The 20413-nt window shown below is 37.9% G+C and overlaps 1 protein-coding gene across 1 annotated transcript in view; it reads left to right on the top strand.

Moving 5' to 3' along the window:
- The first annotated feature begins 468 nt into the window (after window positions 1-468).
- The window catches only part of abcd1 (ATP-binding cassette, sub-family D (ALD), member 1), a 20679-nt gene continuing 734 nt past the window's right edge, over window positions 469-20413 (top strand). The window contains exons 1-10 of the mRNA XM_084388773.1: window positions 469-2515; window positions 4135-4315; window positions 5078-5220; window positions 6460-6631; window positions 7319-7413; window positions 11106-11251; window positions 14379-14524; window positions 15580-15664; window positions 16322-16447; window positions 17651-20413. The exon at window positions 17651-20413 is cut by the window's right edge and continues 734 nt beyond it. Of these exons, the coding sequence (XP_084244899.1) occupies window positions 1592-2515; window positions 4135-4315; window positions 5078-5220; window positions 6460-6631; window positions 7319-7413; window positions 11106-11251; window positions 14379-14524; window positions 15580-15664; window positions 16322-16447; window positions 17651-17924 (2292 nt within the window). The 5' untranslated portion in view covers window positions 469-1591 and the 3' untranslated portion in view covers window positions 17925-20413. The remainder of the gene's footprint in view (window positions 2516-4134; window positions 4316-5077; window positions 5221-6459; window positions 6632-7318; window positions 7414-11105; window positions 11252-14378; window positions 14525-15579; window positions 15665-16321; window positions 16448-17650) is intronic.

Here is a 20413-nt window from a genome sequence, read left to right as displayed (position 1 = left end):
GAAACAACACATTACTTCTTATTCTAAAGTTTAATTATAAGTTGTGATAAATAATCACAGCAATCATTTTTTACAGTGTAGCCTACTAACTGATTGATAGGCCTAACTAATGAAAGAAATTAAGTTTTTATTCTCATCAACAACTAAACCACATGACTAAGTATTACCATATTATAATATCAATTAATGATGTAGGCTAATAATATCACAATTTAAATTTAAAGATGGTGATTGTGGTATTTTGATTACAGTTGTACAGTTTTTGATAGACTGACAGACAGACAGATAGATAGATAGATAGATAGATAGATAGATAGATAGATAGATAGATAGATAGATAGAGAGCCTACTACAAAAACAATAATTATACAGTATCTTGCAGCAGTAAAACTAACAGCCCAATAATCTGGAAGGACGCCAGTGATTATGAAAACAACAGTCGTTTGTGACTTTTGTATTGTGTGGCGTGAGTACACAATGCGTTTACTCCACCCATCGGCGCATTTCACTGTGATTCTACTGATCCTGAGTCCCGGTGAGGTTGATGGATTTACGCCTGCCCTCAAACACACACCGGTGGCTTTTATTCTGCATTCGGACCGTTGGATGAGTTAAATAACAGGGACCGCGTGTGCTCACCACGATTATGGCCTGTCTTATTTCAGATCTGCAGTGAAAATGACCTTTACGTGGATGATCAAAACAGACGGAAAGTTGGACGGAGGAAGTTGAAGTAAAGTGAATATTAGCCAGAAGCGCTAGCAGCGCAACTTAAACGACACTTATTTGACATTTACATGCTGTTTGATTCAATATACCGGATATGTAAACGTGTAAATAGTGTTTATAGTCAACTTACTGTGTTGTGTTTTTGTGTCGCACCGCTGTTGCTTTTAGTACACTGAGTTTATTAGCTTGTCTTGCTAGCTGTCATTTGAACTAGTTACGTTACCTCTGAAGTCAGGACATGTTGTTTGCCAGATAATTGACCACTTTAAGTATATTCCCATTCTTACTCGCAAAATATTTACATTTAACTTTTTAACAACATTTCCCAAAGAAGTTCCTCAGTGAAGATGTCAGTCATGAGTCATGACATTTAAGTAAGCCTATGTTTCTTCTAAAAACTCCTTAGCTTATACAAATATAGATTCAAATGAGACAATTATTGACATACAGTAAGAGTAGTCTATAAAGTTTATTGACATTCATGTGTGTTGCATATCTCAGATCGCTTGTTAGAATGAGAAATATTTGAGTTTTATCTTCTCACTCAAATAGGAGTAAGATTGCAGGGTCTTAAGAACATAATTATGCTTTAGCCTATGTTGTATGATAATCTATAAAAATTGTCAATAAAAAAAGAAAAGAAGAATAGAATTACGCACAAGTTTCCACTTAATTTAATTTCTGTCTCCGAAACTATTGAGATTTCCAATAGACCTTGTTAGTTTGACATGCTGTCAATTTGCTGAAATCACATTTATATTAGTTTACATGAATAGATATCCATATAGCTGTGTACGTTAGCAGCCCGCCTTTCAATAACCTTCATTTTTAATGATCTCAGTATTGATAAGCTACAAACAAAATGTCTGTGTACTCAAAGCTTCCCTCCCAGCTGAAAACCCCCCTTGTGAAAAAGACCATTCTCCTTCTTGTTGCGCTTTATGGGGCGAAGAAACTTTCCCCTTACGTATATGGCAGGCTGAAAGGAAGAACTAGTAAACAGGTTAAGGGTACTGACCTGGTTACCGCCAATGGAGAACCTCAAGAAGTGGAAGCCGCAAGGAAAAAGAAGAGCTCCCCCGCTGTGAACCGTGAATTCTTCGAGAGGTTGATTCGTCTCTTGAAAATCCTCTTTCCTCGACTTTTCTGCAAAGAACTTGGACTGCTCGGTTTCCACTCTCTAGCCCTCATTTCACGCACCTTTCTCTCCATCTATGTAGCCAGTTTGGATGGGCAAATAGTGAAAACCATTGTGAAGAAAGACCCCAGGGCGTTTGTGGTGGAGTTAACCAAGTGGCTGCTCATCGCCATTCCGGCCACGTTTGTGAACAGTGCCATCCGTTACCTGGAGGGTCAGCTCACCCTCGCCTTCCGCACCCGGCTGGTCACCCATGCCTACATGCTGTATTTCAACGATCAGACATACTACCGTGTCAGCAACATGGACGGCCGGTTGGCAAACCCTGATCAGTCCTTGACTGAAGATGTGGTGATGTTTGCTGCCTCTGTTGCTCATCTGTACTCTAACCTGACCAAACCAATCCTCGACGTAGTGATGACCTGTTACACGCTCATTAATATAGGTGAGTCGAAAGGTGCCAACACCACTTGGCCCTCCGCCATAGCTGGCATCGTGGTGGCACTCACTGCCAAGGTTCTGAGAATGTTCTCCCCACGCTTTGGTAAACTTGTGGCCGAGGAAGCCAGGAGGAAAGGCGACCTTAGATACATGCATTCTCGCATCATCGCCAATTCGGAGGAGATCGCCTTCTATGGAGGACATAAGGTAAGAAAATATTCTCTTGGGCTGGTTTTCTGTCATCATTTGCTCACCCTCATGTGTTTCCAATCTGAATGACTTTTCTTCCGAGGAATGCAAATGGAGATGTATGAACGGAGCAGGTTCACACTGTTCTTTTTCATAGCATGAAGACAGACAGTGACCAGCAGCAATCAAACTCCAGAAAGAACCACAAAGTGAAGCTATCTTGTAATAAGATTTGAAATATTGGACTGTTTTTGTTATGACAGGGATTTTAAAACTGGGGGCCACAATAAAAAAATTATGTATTTTTAATGTATTTTTGTGGCTCTGTCAATGTTAATGTTAGCTTAAGATGTTAATTAAATCTGTTTAAATTAATGTATATATATTGTATCACATTTAACAAATGTGATATTATTGCCTTAATATAATATATAGGCCTAGTGATATATAATATTTTTATATTAATATAATTGGCTTGCATACCAGGGTTTTCATAGAGCAATTTTTCTTTTATAGAACAACATTTATTGTAAAAAGTGCCATACAATTTTATTTTTAATCACTTCTTTTGACTTTTGTACTTTCTTTTGATATTGTACATTGACAATATAAAAGCTAATTATTTTATTTGTAAATACATACACTACCGTTCAAAAGTTTAGGGTTTTGTTTTTGAAAGAAGAAATTGATACTTTTATTCAGCAAGGATGCTTAAATCGATCAAAAGTGACAGAAAAGACATTTATAATGTTCCAAAATGTCTATTTAAAATCTATCTATTCATCAAAAGAATCCTCAAAAAAGTATCATGGTTTCCACAAAAATATGAATAATGATAATACATTGATAATAATACCATTATAGGAATAAATGACATTTCAAAATAGAAAACAGTTATTTTAATTAATATGTTTCCAAATATTATTATTATTTATTTTTTTACTGTGTAATACTGTAATAGACGTCTTTTAAAGACATTAAAAAATTGTACTGACCCCAAACGTTGGCGTCTTTATGTTTTAGGAAAGGTAAGATTCTTTAAGCTTCAAATTTCATAAATGTTTTTGTTCTTTGGAAGAAAAGGTCTTTCAGGTTTGAGATGTAATGAGGGTGAGTATTAAATGATGACAGCACTTTCATTTATGGGTGAACTATCCCTTTAAGACTTGTAAAACGAGTGTATTTGAGGTCATTTTGTGCCTGTTTCTCAATGACAAAGCAAATGTCCCAGCTAAACAAACAGTGCCCCATGCTTGCAATTGGAAATGTTCCTGAACTTCACAGTCATACGGCCAGAGAAAGTGTTCATAGAGAGAGGTCATGTGGCCTGAATACAAAGAAAGCCCTGGAATTAGGGCAAAAGTCTCTACGCTCCACTTTGACCCCAGACTCTCACTCACACACCCTCCACTTAACCTTCATGATGGTTTTAATGTGCTCTGATTTTACGCTTAAAAATACACGTTTCTTATTCGTACCAACAGTAACAAATTATGAGATGTAATTTTCATGAATCAGAAAGCCTGATTGGACACTTTATAATTGGAAACCAGCTTAATGTTATCTTGTTGCCTGTGTATCTGTGTGTATACATGTCTGCGTGTGTGTGTGCGTGCCTGCGCGTCTGCCCTGCGCAGATCGAGATGTTTCAGCTGCAGCGGAGCTACACGGCGCTGTCCGAGCAGATTAACCTGATCCTGTTCAAGAGGCTGTGGTATGTCATGCTGGAACAGTTCCTGATGAAATATCTCTGGAGCGCATCAGGCCTGGTCATGGTCGCTGTGCCCATCATCACTGCCACCGGATACTCGAAATATGGTATGGATTAAATTATGATGATTATCTGTAGTTCCTGTTCTCCTCTCCGTGTCTGTGGCTCCAGACTTTTTGGCTCTGTGATTGTTTCAATCCAAAACCTCCTTGAGCATGTGTTGATATGATTTATTTTAGTTACTGAAGTCTGCATTCAAAAGTTTGGTTTGGTAAGGTTAGTTACTGAAGTCTTTTATGCTCACCAAGGTTGCATTTATTTGATCAGAAATACAGTAAAAACAGTAATATTGCAAAATATTATTACAATTTTAAACAACAGATTTGTATTTGAATCGATTTTAAAATTTAATTTATTCCTGTGATGCAAAGCTGAATTGTCAGCATCATTACTCCAATCTTCAGTGTCACATGATCCTTCAGAAATCATTCTGATATTCTGATTTGCTGCTTAAGAAATATTTCTGATTATTAACAATGTTGAAAACAGTTGTGCTGAATATATTTGTATACCATTATCCATCTTTTTTAAAGATTCTTTGATAAATAGACATTCAAAAGAACAGCAATTTGAAATAGAAAACTTTTGTAACATTATAAACATCTTTACTGTCACTTTGGGCAATTTAATGTGTCTTAAGTATTAATTTATTTAAAAAAATGTTACTGACCCCAAACTGCTGTGTGTTAAGACTTATATATGTTAATGTCCTCTCCACAGAACCTCAAAACAAGGTTCCTAAAATGTGATAGACATGTTTGCTCCTCTCACCCCAATTGTATTTTATATTTTTCTCATGCTCCATTCAGATTCAGAGGCTGTGAAACAGGCAGCCCTGGTGATGAAGGAGGAGGACTTGGTGAGTGACCGCACACAGGCTTTCACAACGGCCCGGAACCTTCTGAACGCTGCAGCTGACGCTGTGGAGAGGATCATGGTCTCCTACAAAGAGGTGAGATGCATTTCTAAAAGGATTTTCTTACTTAGTATTTTTGTCTTGTTTCCAGTCCAAATATCAAAAAATTCTTAAATCAAGATGCATTTACTAGATGAGTAAAATGCCATTAGATATTATGTCTTGTTTTCTGGGGGGAAAAATGAAGTGAGTTTTTGCTTAAAACAAGCTAAATTATCTGCCAATTGGGTAAGGAAAATAATATTTTTTTCCATTTGAATTAAGATTAGTTTTCTTATCCCATTGGCAGATAATTTTGCTTGTTTTAAGCAAAAACTCACTTCATTTTAGATTTTTTTCACCCAGAAAACAAGACATAATATCTTATGGCATTTTACTACTTTAGTGAATCCCTCTTGATTTAAGAATCTTTAGTTATTTGGACTGGAAACAAGACACAAATAGTGAGTAAGAAAAGCATTTTTTGCAGTGTACATCAAGATAAAAAGTGAAGAAAAAAACAAGAACTTTTTTTTTTCAAAAGAACAAGCTAAGCAGAAACTATAAATATGCACTTCGATATGAACAAAAACTAAACCGAATTACAAAGAAAATGACTTAATCTGTCTTATTTTAATGTGCCCCCAAAATTTGATTCAAATTATGCAAATGCTATTTAACTGTTTCTAATTTTGTTTTGGAGGTCTGCTACTATGATTTACATTCATCCAAGGTCAAAAACACTTTAATTTTCTCACAATATACATTGTAGCATCACCTATTTTCTCACAGTGTCTGAAATGGTTCGATCAAGTATTTGGTCTCTCTCAACCCCTCCTTTCTGAGAGCCTACTCTGCTCTGATTGGTCAGATGGCCCAGTCTGGTACAGAGTGTGTCGGAAACCAAACAGCCGTTACCATTTCTTAATTTCATCTTTGGAGGCTTCCTCAGCACTTATATACACTGTGACATGAACAGTAATGATGGTGTCGGATTTACCCGAGTCCTCATCGTTTGGAAGTGCATGCAAAGTGAATTTGCTTCCGCAGCCCAGAAAAGAGCATCTTCTTGAAAATCTGTAAATCTGAAATCTACAATATAAAACCAGTGTGCGTCAATTGATCTTCTATCATCTTTCGTCATGTGAATGTAGCAAACTTAAACATTGAGCATCCAGCTCCAAATAAATAATTATCTGCCATTTTCAGACTAGTTATTTCAGTCAAAGGCGTTGCCTATATAGGGTTTCATGTGTGAAAGTTGCTAAAAAAAAATGTTTCATCATCCCATCACAGGTCACAGAACTGGCTGGATATACCGCTCGTGTGTATGAGATGTTCGAGGTGTTTGAGGAAGTGCGTGTCGGGGTGTACCGCCGTTCGGCCACAGAGGTGAAGCCAGAAGAGACAGGAGCATCTCAGGTGGTGACGCATGGCATGAGAGTGGAGGGACCGCTGCAGATAAGAGGTTTGATCAACTTTAGTCACATCTCAAGTTGTGTATTATGTAACATTGCCATTTTCGGAATAGCATACCATCTAAAAAGTATTATGCAGTATGTATAATTTGCACATTCATTTCCTATATGCATGGAATTTGCAGATGATCTTACTACAAAATGTATCTTATACAGTCACTGCTTGGAATAATATATCCTACAATGCAATATGCTCGACTTGACCCCGTTTATGGTTTGGCAAATGAACTGAAAGCAATGTAAACCATGATTTTGATTTGATCTCTTGTTCATTATTTGATTGGGTATTCAAAAGTGAACACATTTTCACTGAAAATTGGATTCAAATGCAAAATAACCCTTTTTATTTTCAATGGAAAAACTGCTGAATTAAATGAGGTCATGTCACAACAGTGTAGGATACTACGGTTTACACAGTTACAGTTGCATCCTTTATTAATGTACATTACTGTTGAAAAGTTTGGGATCAGTAGGATTTTATTTTAAATATTTTAATCAAATAAATGCAGTCTTGGTGAGCATAAGAGACTTCTTTCAAAAACGTTTAAAAATCTTTTTACTTTTCAACGGTGGTCTATATTAAGTATGTACTGAGCAGTGCGTCGTTATTGGTGCGTTTCTATTCCATGCTGAACATAGTCGTTTACATTAAGTCTTGTTTGTGTGCGTTTGTTTAGGTCAGGTGATTGATGTGGAACATGGTATCAAATGTGAAAACCTGCCAATAATAACTCCTACAGGGGATGTGGTGGTATCCAGCCTGAACATCCAGGTAATTTCCAATCTTATAACCTCCTTTAGTCGTTTTAATACATAATCTAATTTTCCCAGTGCAAAATTAGCATGCATATGTAGTGAGGATTGCATACTTGTTACAACCAACTAAAACCGTTCTCCATTTCCCAGCTAAGGAGACTGTATATTCAATTATTTCTTACTCTATGCTGCAATATCTTGTGCTCATGCAGAGTAAATGAGTCCGTTGTCTGATGCAACGTGCATGATTTATGTGCATGTGAAGTGTGAATATGTCAATGAGGCTGTTATCTGTTCTTATTTCTCTGGCCCAGTTCTGTGAGTACTTCACTGATAATGCAGCATTGCTAATCAGTGTCTGACCCTTGACAGTTAAAGTTGGGTTTAGGTGGAGATTATTATGAGACCCCCATAGAGAATTTGTATGTATTTTGATCATTCACTCTTACTGTCAGTTTTGCTTGCATTAGCTTATCTTTATGGAATATTTGAATTAGTTTTCCCCGTCTGTGCTCTGGTGACAGATATAGTCAGTTATTCTGTACAGCTCAAAACATAATTTATCTGGACTTAAAGCCGTAAACTTTAAAGCTAGCAAGATAAGTTCAGCAAAATATGTCCCGGTCTTGCAGATTTTCATTTGATATGTTCTCAGCACCGCTGTTTATTATGCACATGTTTTAGATAACAGCTGCAGAGCTGATATGTCGATAGTTGTCTGACAACATGGATATGTGTGGGTGTTTTTTTAACATCAATCTTTTTGGTTAATATTTAAGGGAAATGTATACAAGGTGCTTTAACTGGTCACATTTTCTTACCATTTTTAAAGTACCTTTTAGCTTTTTTTTTTTTGCAGTTTTGTAGACCCCTGGGAATTAAAGTTCCTGTGGACAAAATACAAATATTCCATGCTCCATTAATATGAAGAAATATGCATAAAATCCATGTATTATAATTATACAAGAATTATAAAAAGTTGTTTAAAGTCATTTTAGATGCATTGCATGGCAGTTCAGCAACACACATACAAAACAATGTCCTTTAGTACATCATTCCAAAATGAAGGATTATTTTTGCAAATATTAATGATAAATTGGGTCTGATTCTTTTTATGTGGAAAATATATGTATATAATATTTACACACACACACACACACATACACTCACCTAAAGGATTATTAGGAACACCTGTTCAATTTCTCATTAATGCAATTATCTAATCAACCAATCACATGGCAGTTGCTTCAATGCATTTAGGGGTGTGGTCCTGGTCAAGACAGTCTCCTGAACTCCAAACTGAATGTCAGAATGGGAAAGAAAGGTGATTTAAGCAATTTTGAGCGTGGCATGGTTGTTGGTGCCAGACGGGCCGGTCTGAGTATTTCACAATCTGCTCAGTTACTTGGATTTTCACACACAACCATTTCTAGGGTTTACAAAGAATGGTGTGAAAAGGGAAAAACATCCAGTATGCGGCAGTCCTGTGGGCGAAAATGCCTTGTTGATGCTAGAGGTCAGAGGAGAATGGGCCGACTGATTCAAGCTGATAGAAGAGCAACTTTTCCTGAAATAACCACTCGTTACAACCGAGGTATGCAGCAAAGCATTTGTGAAGCCACAACACGCACAACGTTGAGGCGGATGGGCTACAACAGCAGAAGACCCCACCGGGTACCACTCATCTCCACTACAAATAGGAAAAAGAGGCTACAATTTGCACGAGCTCACCAAAATTGGACAGTTGAAGACTGGAAAAATGTTGCCTGGTCTGATGAGTCTCGATTTCTGTTGAGACATTCAGATGGTAGAGTCAGAATTTGGCGTAAACAGAATGAGAACATGGATCCATCATGCCTTGTTACCACTGTGCAGGCTGCTGGTGGTGGTGTAATGGTGTGGGGGATGTTTTCTTGACACACTTTAGGCCCCTTAGTGCCAATTGGGCACCGTTTAAATGCCACGGCCTACCTGAGCATTGTTTCTGACCATGTCCATCCCTTTATGACCACCATGTACCCATCCTCTGATGGCTACTTCCAGCAGGATAATGCACCATGTCACAAAGCTCGAATCATTTCAAATTGGTTTCTTGAACATGACAATGAGTTCACTGTACTAAAATGGCCCCCACAGTCACCAGATCTCAACCCAATAGAGCACCTTTGGGATGTGGTGGAACGGGAGCTTCGTGCCCTGGATGTGCATCCCACAAATCTCCATCAACTGCAAGATGCTATCCTATCAATATGGGCCAACATTTCTAAAGAATGCTTTCAGCACCTTGTTGAATCAATGCCACGTAGAATTAAGGCAGTTCTGAAGGCGAAAGGGGGTCAAACACAGTATTAGTATGGTGTTCCTAATAATCCTTTAGGTGAGTGTATATATATATATATATACATAAACATATTTTTACACTATTATTCAAATTTTTATTAGAATTTTTGTTTTATTAGAATTCTATATAATTTCTATAGAATATAGAATTTGTCGATAATTTCTGGATTCATCAATATTAGTGATATAGCAACATCAGTTTCATAATGACGTTATGAAAATGTATGTGTGTATTCACCTGTTGTGAATCCGGGGGGAAATTGTGCATGAAATTATTTCTGAGCCCATCAGTATTCTGAATTATTAGTGTATGGCAATCATTGTTTAATTGACTATTTCAGTGGGAATTATTTCATTAAATGAGTCTTAAATGCACTAGTTATGAATGCAGTTCATGCTTTATGCACCAGAATTCTTTAAAACCTATTTTTTGACTATAGATTGAGTATCTGCTCCCTTATGATTAATTCATGTTTCCTACCAAATTCTGAGAAATGGGTCATGAGTACCACAGTGTGACCCCCCCTCTGGTCCGCCCCGGACAATGTGCTGATTATATTACGGTCGCGCGTTGGTGTGCTCTTAGGGTTTCCACGACAGCGCCTCAATTTGCAGGGGCGGCATGGTGCTAATACCCTCTCATGGCCATGATGTCGCAGTCATGCGGTGTGCTCATGACACAATTCACGTTACCCACAATGCTTTCTCAGCCAAAACCAGACCGCCTACTGCAAGCCAAGAGGAAGAAACACAGTAGACAATGATGTGATAGATGAAACCTCTCACAGAGACCAGATATAATGTGATGTTGCTTTGAGGTTGTTACATTTTTGGATGAACTCAACTGTTCCTTTAAGATTAAATCCGTTTAAATGTGCACTTCACTGCCAGACACCCGACAAAATAGGCTGAAGTCACTCGAACAGCTCGTCTCTATACTTAGAAATATCATTAACACCGCTTCCAGATGTTTTGAACCCAGATGATTCACATTGGTTTGGTGTTGTGTTGAAGGTCTTTTAATAGTAATTGACGCTCTTGCTGGATGCCGCGCTGGTATATTTATGTGTGTCTGGTGAATGGAGGGCTTTAACATAATGACAGGGTGCAGAGAGGGAGCGATCTGTTTTTCTCGGTATGTTGTGTTGTAGAGAGAGCCTTTGAAAACCATCAAGCGTTTTCCATCACAGTTGCTCCTTTTAACCCTGTGGCTTTGCTGAATTTGTAAACACATTTAGCTGTTTCCCGTGGTTTGTCCCTCTGTGCATCTCTCCCCCTTTCTCTCTATGGGGGTGTTTTGGGATCTACTGCATGTATGTTTGTGTGTCTTTTTTAACATGTTGGGGGATGTTGGGTTTTTCTCTCCAGGTTGAAGAAGGCATGCATCTGCTGATCACGGGTCCCAATGGTTGTGGAAAAAGCTCTCTGTTCAGAATCCTGAGCGGCCTCTGGCCTGTCTACAGTGGAGTGCTCTACAAGCCTTCACCCGAGCACATGTTTTACATACCTCAAAGGTACTACAGCTACACACAGACTACACACGGTGACCTAAAAACTGCATTAAAATATGTACTTCACTCGTGATGGGAAGTTACAGCATATGCTTTTGACTGTGTAGTAGGTAGGACTAGGGTTTTTCATATAAGGGTGTGTTCACACTTGGCATGTTTGGTTCGATTAAAACAAACCCTTGTGCGATTGCTCTGTTAGTGCGGTTCGTTTAAATAAGTGTGAACACTACCATCTGAATCCTGGTGCGCACCAAACAAGTAGACCAAGACTGCTGAAAAGATGGGTCTCGGTCCACTTCCAAATGAACTCTGGTGCAGCTCGACTGAAATATGAACGCAACACAGACCAAAGACATGTAAACGAACCAAAAACGGGACATGATGTCACAAGATTCTACCCTAAAAAGGACAGAATGCTCAAGCATATCTGTTTTTTCTCATCATAGTTGCGATATTGCCCATCATAGTACTGTACAGGCATCAGAACAGCATCTCCTCGCAGCAAATCTGCGTTTGTGTGTGTGACGGAGCGATTCCTGCTGCTGTTTTGACTCCTTTACACATTTATAAGCTCTTCATGAGTTCTCAGCTGGTCAAAATACCATCATATGTAGGCTACGCACATACAGCGAGCACATTAAGCCCAGCACACAGCATTGTTTTGGATGTTCGGTAGGTTCGAAATATACGTAATAAAAGCCAACCAATCAGTTTGTGAATGTATCTATGCCTTTAGGTGCGGCGTTGAAAATGCCAATGTGAACGCTAAGCGGACCAGGACTAAATGTTTGGGGTTTTTTTTGGTCCGGACCAAACGAACCAAGCGAACCGAACTACAAGTGTGAACACACCCTAAAATGATATGTAAATTGAAGAAACGTTTGATGATTTTAATGCATTTTCAAGTTGCCATTTAGTTGAGCAATCCATCCTTCTCTCATGTCTGATGACTATTTAGTTAGTTTTAATGCTCTAATTTAAACTTAGGTAGCAAAGTTTCAGTGATTCAATTCAAAACTCTGATTCAATGATTTCTGTAATCACTCAATGTAGACAATATAATACATAATTTCATTATATAAAACCAATATCAATGTTGTGTTTTTTTTTATGTGTATCATTTTATATATTTATATATATTATAATGTATATACATGAAATTATTAAATGAAATAATTTTTCCTGTGTTCACTTGGTAAAAAAAAGAAAGAAAGTACCTTCATTATTTTTTTTATTACTATTTTCATTGTTGTTCTTCAAGGATGTAACCGAAATAATAATTCTATAATAATCCAAAGTCCAATCATTTTATAATTCTAAAAATCCAAATTAGGGGGATATAATTTGAAAATGTAATAATAATTTAACAACTGGCCATTTTGGAGCAAATACGTAAATATAGTGAGATATGTTGCATATCATCAACAGTTGTTTCACCTAGCTTTAGTAGCAAAAGAGTATGTCAGTATTGGGAGACACTGCAAATCTCATAAAATTGTGTGCTGATACCACAGACCTCTTTGTCATGTGAGAGTTAAAGGTGCTCTAAGCGATGTCACACGTTTTTTAGGCTGAAATTTTTTTTGTCACATACAGCAAACTTCTCCTCGCTATCCGCTAGCTGCCTGTCCCCTGAACACACTGTAAAAAAACGCGGTCTCTGTAGACAGCCCAGGCTCCACAAACGGCAACAAAAACAAACTGGCCCAGCCTGGACCACGAAACATAACAAACAATGTTCCAGCCAATAACTGACAAGAATGATTTGGGGGTGGGGTTAGTGCAATGAAGGGGGGTGTGGGGGGTGGAGGAGAGAGAAGCATGAAGAGGGAAGTTAGCTAGAGGAGAGATGTCCTAGAAAACGACAACAACCAACGTTAGAATTATATTCTCTTGAATTTTGATATGGCCGACGCACGACCAAAGAGACGACATGAACAAATAGCAAAGAAGAGGGAAAAGGAGAAGGAACGCGCAAAGTCCCAAAGTCATGACTGTTTCAGGAAGCACGGAAGGGAGGGGGAGGGGACGGGATGAGGAGGAGGGAGGGTCGAGCTAGCCTCCGTTTTGTTTGACAATACTTTGAACGCCAACAAGAAGTGACGTCACCCAACATCGCTTTAACATCTGACTAAATTCATTACCTTTTAAATGAATTACTCCACTTTTGGGTTCACACATACAACCCATATAGCAGCTTCAGCCTTGGATATATTTTTAAATAAAACATTTGTAAAATGTGCCAAAAAGCTTGACTACTCAGTTCAAAACCAATATGCCATCCAAACACCTTTAACGTACTGTTTGTCATTGTACTCTGATTTTAGACTAAATCGAATCTAGCATGCAGAATATTATGTTAATGCCAGTAGTGTAGAAATTGTAATTTGTAGAAGGCTGATGATTCCTCTTTGTGCAGGTTCAGGGCCCAGTACTGAGACTCAGTCTGCTGGATTTTTGTTTAAGAATTAAGATCAATTAGGAGGCAGAGACGTGGGTGTGCGTGCATGTGTTTATTTCCATTTCCCACGCCGTGCCAGGTTAATTAGTGCTGATGAGCGTGCTGATTAAAACGAGGAGCACAATCCAAAAGCAGTCAGCACATATGGTGCTCCTGTGACTGCGTTACATGTCGGCTTCATTACAAACCCAACAGGAGCACAGCATCGCGTCGCGTTCATGATCACACAACGGGATGTGTCCGACATCATTTAAAACCTGCAGCTGTTTGTCATTTGGCCTGCTTGCAGTTCACTGAACATCTATATTAGAACTGTTAATGAGAAAAAAGATTTAATAAGACTTTGTTCTCCTTTTTATAGGATGTGCCTAATGCTTACTTGATTTTTGAGTAGGCTACATTTTGAAACACTTCACCCATTTTGCCTTCGTTTTATGAAAATTATTAATGCAGGATGTGAAATAGAGAATAGATGGATGGATAGATCAAACAAGGCACACTGTGAAAATATCATTACATACACAGTGATAAATATAAATGTTATTCAGAAGTAATACCTTTTCTTCAAATGAATCCGGCTATTTTAGCCACTAAAAACTCAAGTTTCATTACAACTCATCCATAACAAAAAGAACTAAATGATTAAATGCCAGGATTTATTTTTTTCAGGCCTTATATGTCGGTGGGAACGCTGAGAGATCAGGTCATCTATCCTCACTCTGTTCAGGATATGCAGGAGAAGAGCGTTTCTGACCTGCAGCTGGAGGACATCCTCAAAACTGTGAACCTCTGCTACATCCTGGAGAGAGAGGGAGGTGAGAGGATTTTACAAGCCAAAAGTGATTTTGGGATTAGGAAAATTGACATCTTCACCCTTTTTTCAAATATTATTATAAGCAGATTGCATGGTTGTGCTTGGAGTCAATTGTTTTATTTGTGATAACGCAATGAAACATGCCAAATTGTGCGGATAAGATGTCATACAAAGAAATTATGAAACTGTGCAAAAACAAGAGAGAACTACTGAAATATTAGTAGCTGATTATGTTGTTGTCAATGTATGCTTTTTCCTGTGAGCTTTTTGTTTTTTCTGTGCCTTTTATTTTTGCATAGTGAAATAAAAACCTGTAGCTGTAGTTTTGCCAGAATAATGTCAGATAAATACCTTAACCAAGTTCAGTGTTTTGTTCTTCCCTCAAATTTGAATCTAATATTTTCCTCATATTTTGATGGTTTAATCAAACTTATAGGGCCATTTAAAAACATAACATCACTTTTGGCCACTATATTTGTTACAAAATATTTCTATTTCAAATAAATGCTGTTCTTTTGAATCAGCGTTTTTATTTCAAGAAATTTCTTGGGCACCAAATCAGCATATTTGAATGATTTCTGAAGGGTCATGTGACACTGAAGACTGGAGTAATAATGCTGAAAATTCAGCTTTGAATCGCAGAAATAAAATACGTTTGAAAATATATTTAAATAGAAAACAGTTATTTTAAAATGTAATAATATTTCATAATATTATGGTTCTTACTGTATTTTTAATCAAATAAATGCAAGTCTTGGTGAGCATAAAGAGACTTATTTCAAAAATATTAAAAAAATATTATTCACCCCAAACTTTTGAATGGTGGTGCACACAGTCTGATATTTTAATGTTTATTTTCATCAGTGTTGAAAGATAAAAGCAAGCACATTTACTGTACTGGATGTAAACTGTCGAACTAACAGATGCTTTAGATGAAATATTAATAAATATAATTAATAATGCATGCGTAAATGATTCAGTTATACTGAAGAAGCAAAACTATTGGTTGTAAACATATATTATTAGTAGTATTTAAACATGATTAAATATTGTCAGGTTGGGACGCGCTGAGCGACTGGAAGGACGTGTTGTCTGGAGGAGAGAAGCAGCGGATGGGCATGGCCAGGATGTTTTACCATAAGTACGTCACAGAAAATATTTACATTTTGACACTCTTTACATCCAGATTCAGTAATATAGAGACTGATCCTTTCTACGCATCTTTGCAAAAATCTGTTTGACAGACTTGTGAAATGTAACGTTTTATCAAATATAACACACATTTACACACAGACACATACCACTTTTTTCACACTACACTTATTCCTGGACTAACATCTATTTAAGTCCAAGTTGGGAATCAGGGATATTATTTTCCAGTAATGATCTTTCAGTTGCTTGAGATAATATTATAATGACTTCCTCTGAAAGAAAAAATAACACTTTGAAGATGCTATATTGTGGTACAGTACATGCAGGAAAGCTGCTCATGGTTTCATTTAAGCCACTGAATTGATAAATATTTAATTACTGAATGTTATTAGTGGTTAACCGGGTTCAGTTAGTGTTTTTGGAATCTATACAGCGCACTTTGCATTTGAAGCAAGCAGCTGCTTTAGGGGAGATTATTGTTGAACCACTCAGATATTCTTTTATGGGAAAGAAAGAAAAAACCCAAGTCAGAATATAAAACATTAAACAATTCAACTGCCAACTAGTGCTTTTAAGTCTGTTTAAAAAGTCCCCAACAACTTGTTGTGTGTTTAAAGCTGATAAATCTCTGGTTTATCTCTAACAGGCCTCAATATGCCCTCCTAGACGAGTGTACGAGTGCTGTGAGTATTGATGTGGAGGGCAAAATCTTTGAAGCTGCAAAGGATGCTGGGATTGCGCTTCTCTCTATTACACACCGTCCTTCTCTCTGGTGGGTTTTCAATCGTATGAAAATGAAGAGCAGTTCTTTTATTGCTTGTGGGAAAATAAGTATATTTATGTTAATTCAGGATCTAAGCATTGAATCATAAACACATAAGATTAAAGTGGTCATATGATGGAAAATAGGATTTTTCTTGCTCTTTTGAAGTAGAATTTTGACGTACTGTGTAGACATACTCTATATTCTATTCACAACACAAAACTCCCTCCCCAGACTATCCAGCAAAGCTGCAATAACGGGTTGTTAAAGGTGCTGAATGCCCAGCATAAAATCACAAATGGGTGTCCTGAGAGAAAACACCTGTCTCTGTGATTGCACTAGGGGGAAAAAAAAAGAGGGAAACAAATTCAGGGATGCGGCCCACGCTCTTTTAGTCAATCGGAAAACTAGCCACCTAATAATGTTCTCTGCCTATGAATCATGTATTATTTTAGGTTTTGGAGAAAGGGTGTGTGGAAGTTAGCAAAATAATAGATTATCACATCCATGAGCACATCAACATAAGATCGCTTGAAAGAAATTATGACAGTAAAGACATGTATAATGTAACAAAAGATTTCTATATCAAATGTTGTTCTTTTGAACTTTCTGTTCACCAAATAATCCTGAAAAAAAATGTATCATGGTTTCCACAAAAAATATGAAGCAGCACCACTGTTTTCATCACTGATAATAATCAGAAATGTTTCTTAAACAGCATATTAGAATGATTTCTGAAGGATCATGTGACACTGAAGACTGGAGGAATGATGCTGAAAATTCAGCTTTGATCACAGTAATAAATATTGAGCATGTTCACCCCTGCGAATTATGCCAGTACCCAGATATTAGCTAATCATAACATTCATAACATAGAGGTCATTTGCATTAGACTTCTTTAAAGTATGGCAGTATAAAAAGAATGTTTGATTTCAAGGGTACGAGAGTGGGTGAAAATGGTCATAAAAACCTAAATTATGAAAAGAGGACTTTATAGGAAATAATGAATAACTATACTTTAGAAGTGTATAATCCAGCAGTTTTATGCTCGTAATACTGTAAAACATTCCAGGAATTTAGGGAAAAAGCCCATGTGCAAAACCCCACTGCACAGCTTTAAACTTTGTTTCATCCAGAGGTTTCTCTACCAGCATCTTTGCGTTACTTTAAATCCAAATTACACTCGTTGACCTGAACTTCCTCTGCTTACAGGAAGTACCACTCCCACCTGCTGCAGTTTGACGGCGAGGGCGGCTGGCGCTTTGAGAAGTTGGACGCCTCCACGCGTATTTCCCTGCAGGACGAGAAGATCCGACTCGAGACCCAGCTCTCGGGAATTCCCAAGATGCAGCAGCGGCTGGTAGAGCTGTGCCGCATTCTGGGGGAGGACAGCAGCCTGCCGAACCCAGGGGAAGTGGAGGAGGAGGAGGAGGAGGAGGACAGAGATGTAGTAGCAGGTGGAAAAGGGAAAGACCTTATGGAGTGATTTGAAGATAGATGAAGGATGTATTCGAGGCCAGGTGTGAGCGTGTGTGTGTGTGTTTTGTGTGCATATATCTACCCACACATGCTTTAGATGCATGCATTGAGTTAACAATGTGTGTCTAATAGGGTTGGGAATAAAGAACTTAATCAGAACCAGTTCAATTTTTACATTTTAAAGTTAGGCTGTGAATCTTTGGGTAGACAGCGAATCGATTTGATTCACGATTCATAGGTTTTCGATTCGATTCGAGAATTTTTGCAAATTCAGAAAAATTCCATTCGAGAAGATTCACATTAAAATTCGATTAATAAAAAAAAAATCATTTTCGATTAATAAAAGCCACTCGGACAGAAAATGATAAAAGTCCCCTAATTGTATCCCTTAAAACTCATCTTTGATAATCAAAATGACATATTTAAACTTTTTTTTCCCTTAATGCCTTAAAATAGCTTGAGTGTAACTCTATACCTTTGCTTGGTTTAGTATATTTAGAATAATGAATATGCAAATTAGCCCCGCCTCCATTCAATCACAAGAGCTCAGACTTCCTGATCCACTCGGTCAACTGTAGTAAACGCCACATGATGGCAAGTGGAAATACTGGTTTAATTCGGCCATGTATGTCAGAAGAAGGAGAGAAAGAGCGAATTATACAGGGTCGTATACGAGTCGATGGATCAGAATGGTAATGCGTTTTATGTAGAAAACACCTTAGAAACGCTTTAAACATCAAGGAAAGTCAGTGGAGAAAAGCCCTGCCCCGCATGTCGACTGGTTTGGTTACGTGGTCTTTGGTAACACTGCATTTTTAAGGAAAAAATACACTGAATTTGCACATGCAATACAATTTTATCCATACTTTCTTACTCAAAGAATCATTTACACAACCATTTAGGAATCAGAATCGGCATCAGATTCCCATCTCTAGTATGCAGACAGAAAAAGCACAGTGAACACTTCGAAGCTTTTGTTAGCTGTACAAAGACAGTGTGGTTAGAGTGTGTGTGTTTGTTTATGTATGTGTGTGTGTGTATGTGTGTGTGTGTGAAGGTAGCACTCGAGTCTGGGTGTGTTTTGGGGGGGTGGAAGACAGCTGCCAACTCCACCAGGTGCGATCGATGATGAAAGCACCTATGAAAGCTGTTCCTCATGCTCGTTATCGCTGTTCTCTGAAGAATTCTCTGGAAATCTGCGGGACCCAGGCGGCGTGTGTGTCTTTAGGGAAAGGGTGACTGTCGAGTTTGGGCTGTGCTGTTTTGTATCAGTTCAGCGGTGGTATTGTCAAACTTCTAAGGAGTCGCCATGAATGCTGAAGCTCAAATCCGTGCCATGTTTTAAAGCACAATCAAAAAGGGCGAATTTGTCCTCAGTATAGATGGGAAACGTCTTTGCTTTCATCCAGTTCTAATTCATATTTAGAAAGTGACCACAGTCTACATGCATATCAATACCAGGATTGATTATATGTACAGTATGCGTCATGTAACCTGTTTGCCGTAACTTAGGGTGTATTCACACCTGTCTTGTTTGCTTCGATTGAATCGAACTCAAGCTCGTTTCCCCGCTTGGTTGCGGATCTTTTTGGCAGGTGTGAATACAGCAATCGCACTCGGGTGCGGACCAAACAACCGAACCGAGGCCCAGCTGAAGAGGTGGTCTCGGTCCGGTTCCAAACCAACTCTGGTACGGGTCGTATTTCTGTCCTATGAATGGATGACCTTAGCTCACGTGTGGTTTTGTTTACAAATTTTGATGCACTTGCAAAAAGTACAGTGTGAAAAGCAAACCACACCAAAAAACAAAACAAAAAAACATTGTATTTGGTCCGGACCAAAGCAAGTGAACTAGCGGACTTTTCCTGGTGTGAATACACCCTTAAGCTGCGTACATGTACAGAAGTGGCCAAAAGTGACATCCGGCCTGGGAAAATGGATATCTTCACCCTTTATTTAAACATTATTCATTTTTTTTAAAAGATTTTGCAACCAAATGGGTCAGTTGTGCTTGAAGTCATTTTTTTTTATATGATAACGCAATAAAACATGCCAAATTGTGCAGACATTTTTTTTTTTTTTTTTGCCAGGCTGTCATACAAAGAAATTATGAGCAAGAGATCTTTTTTTCTCTCTCTCTTTTGCCTGTGAGCTTTTAGTTTTCCTATGCATTTTTTTGTTGCTTTTTTGCCGAATACTTTTGTCAGACAATACTCGAACTTGTACGGTCATAAAAAAATAAACATCCCCTCCGGACATCACTTTTGGCCACTTCTGTATATCTCCAAATAGCATGTAAGCATCTTTTCTGTGATGATGTGCATGTAAATGTGGTCAATGAGAAATTTCTCATTTTAAAATGTAGCTTTTTTTTTTTCTTTAAACAATCAGCGAGAAAAGCACCTTACAAGGAGATTTTTCCACTCTAATTAAATGTCTTTTATCTTCATAAGACAGACATCAGTTTAACCTCGATCTCTAATTATGTCAATTGGA

This window comes from Rutilus rutilus (assembly GCF_951802725.1).
Source record: "Rutilus rutilus genome assembly, chromosome: 19".
NCBI lineage: Eukaryota > Metazoa > Chordata > Actinopteri > Cypriniformes > Leuciscidae > Rutilus > Rutilus rutilus.
The sequence above is the reverse complement of the archived record's forward strand: the minus strand, read 5'-3'. Positions and strand labels throughout refer to the sequence as shown.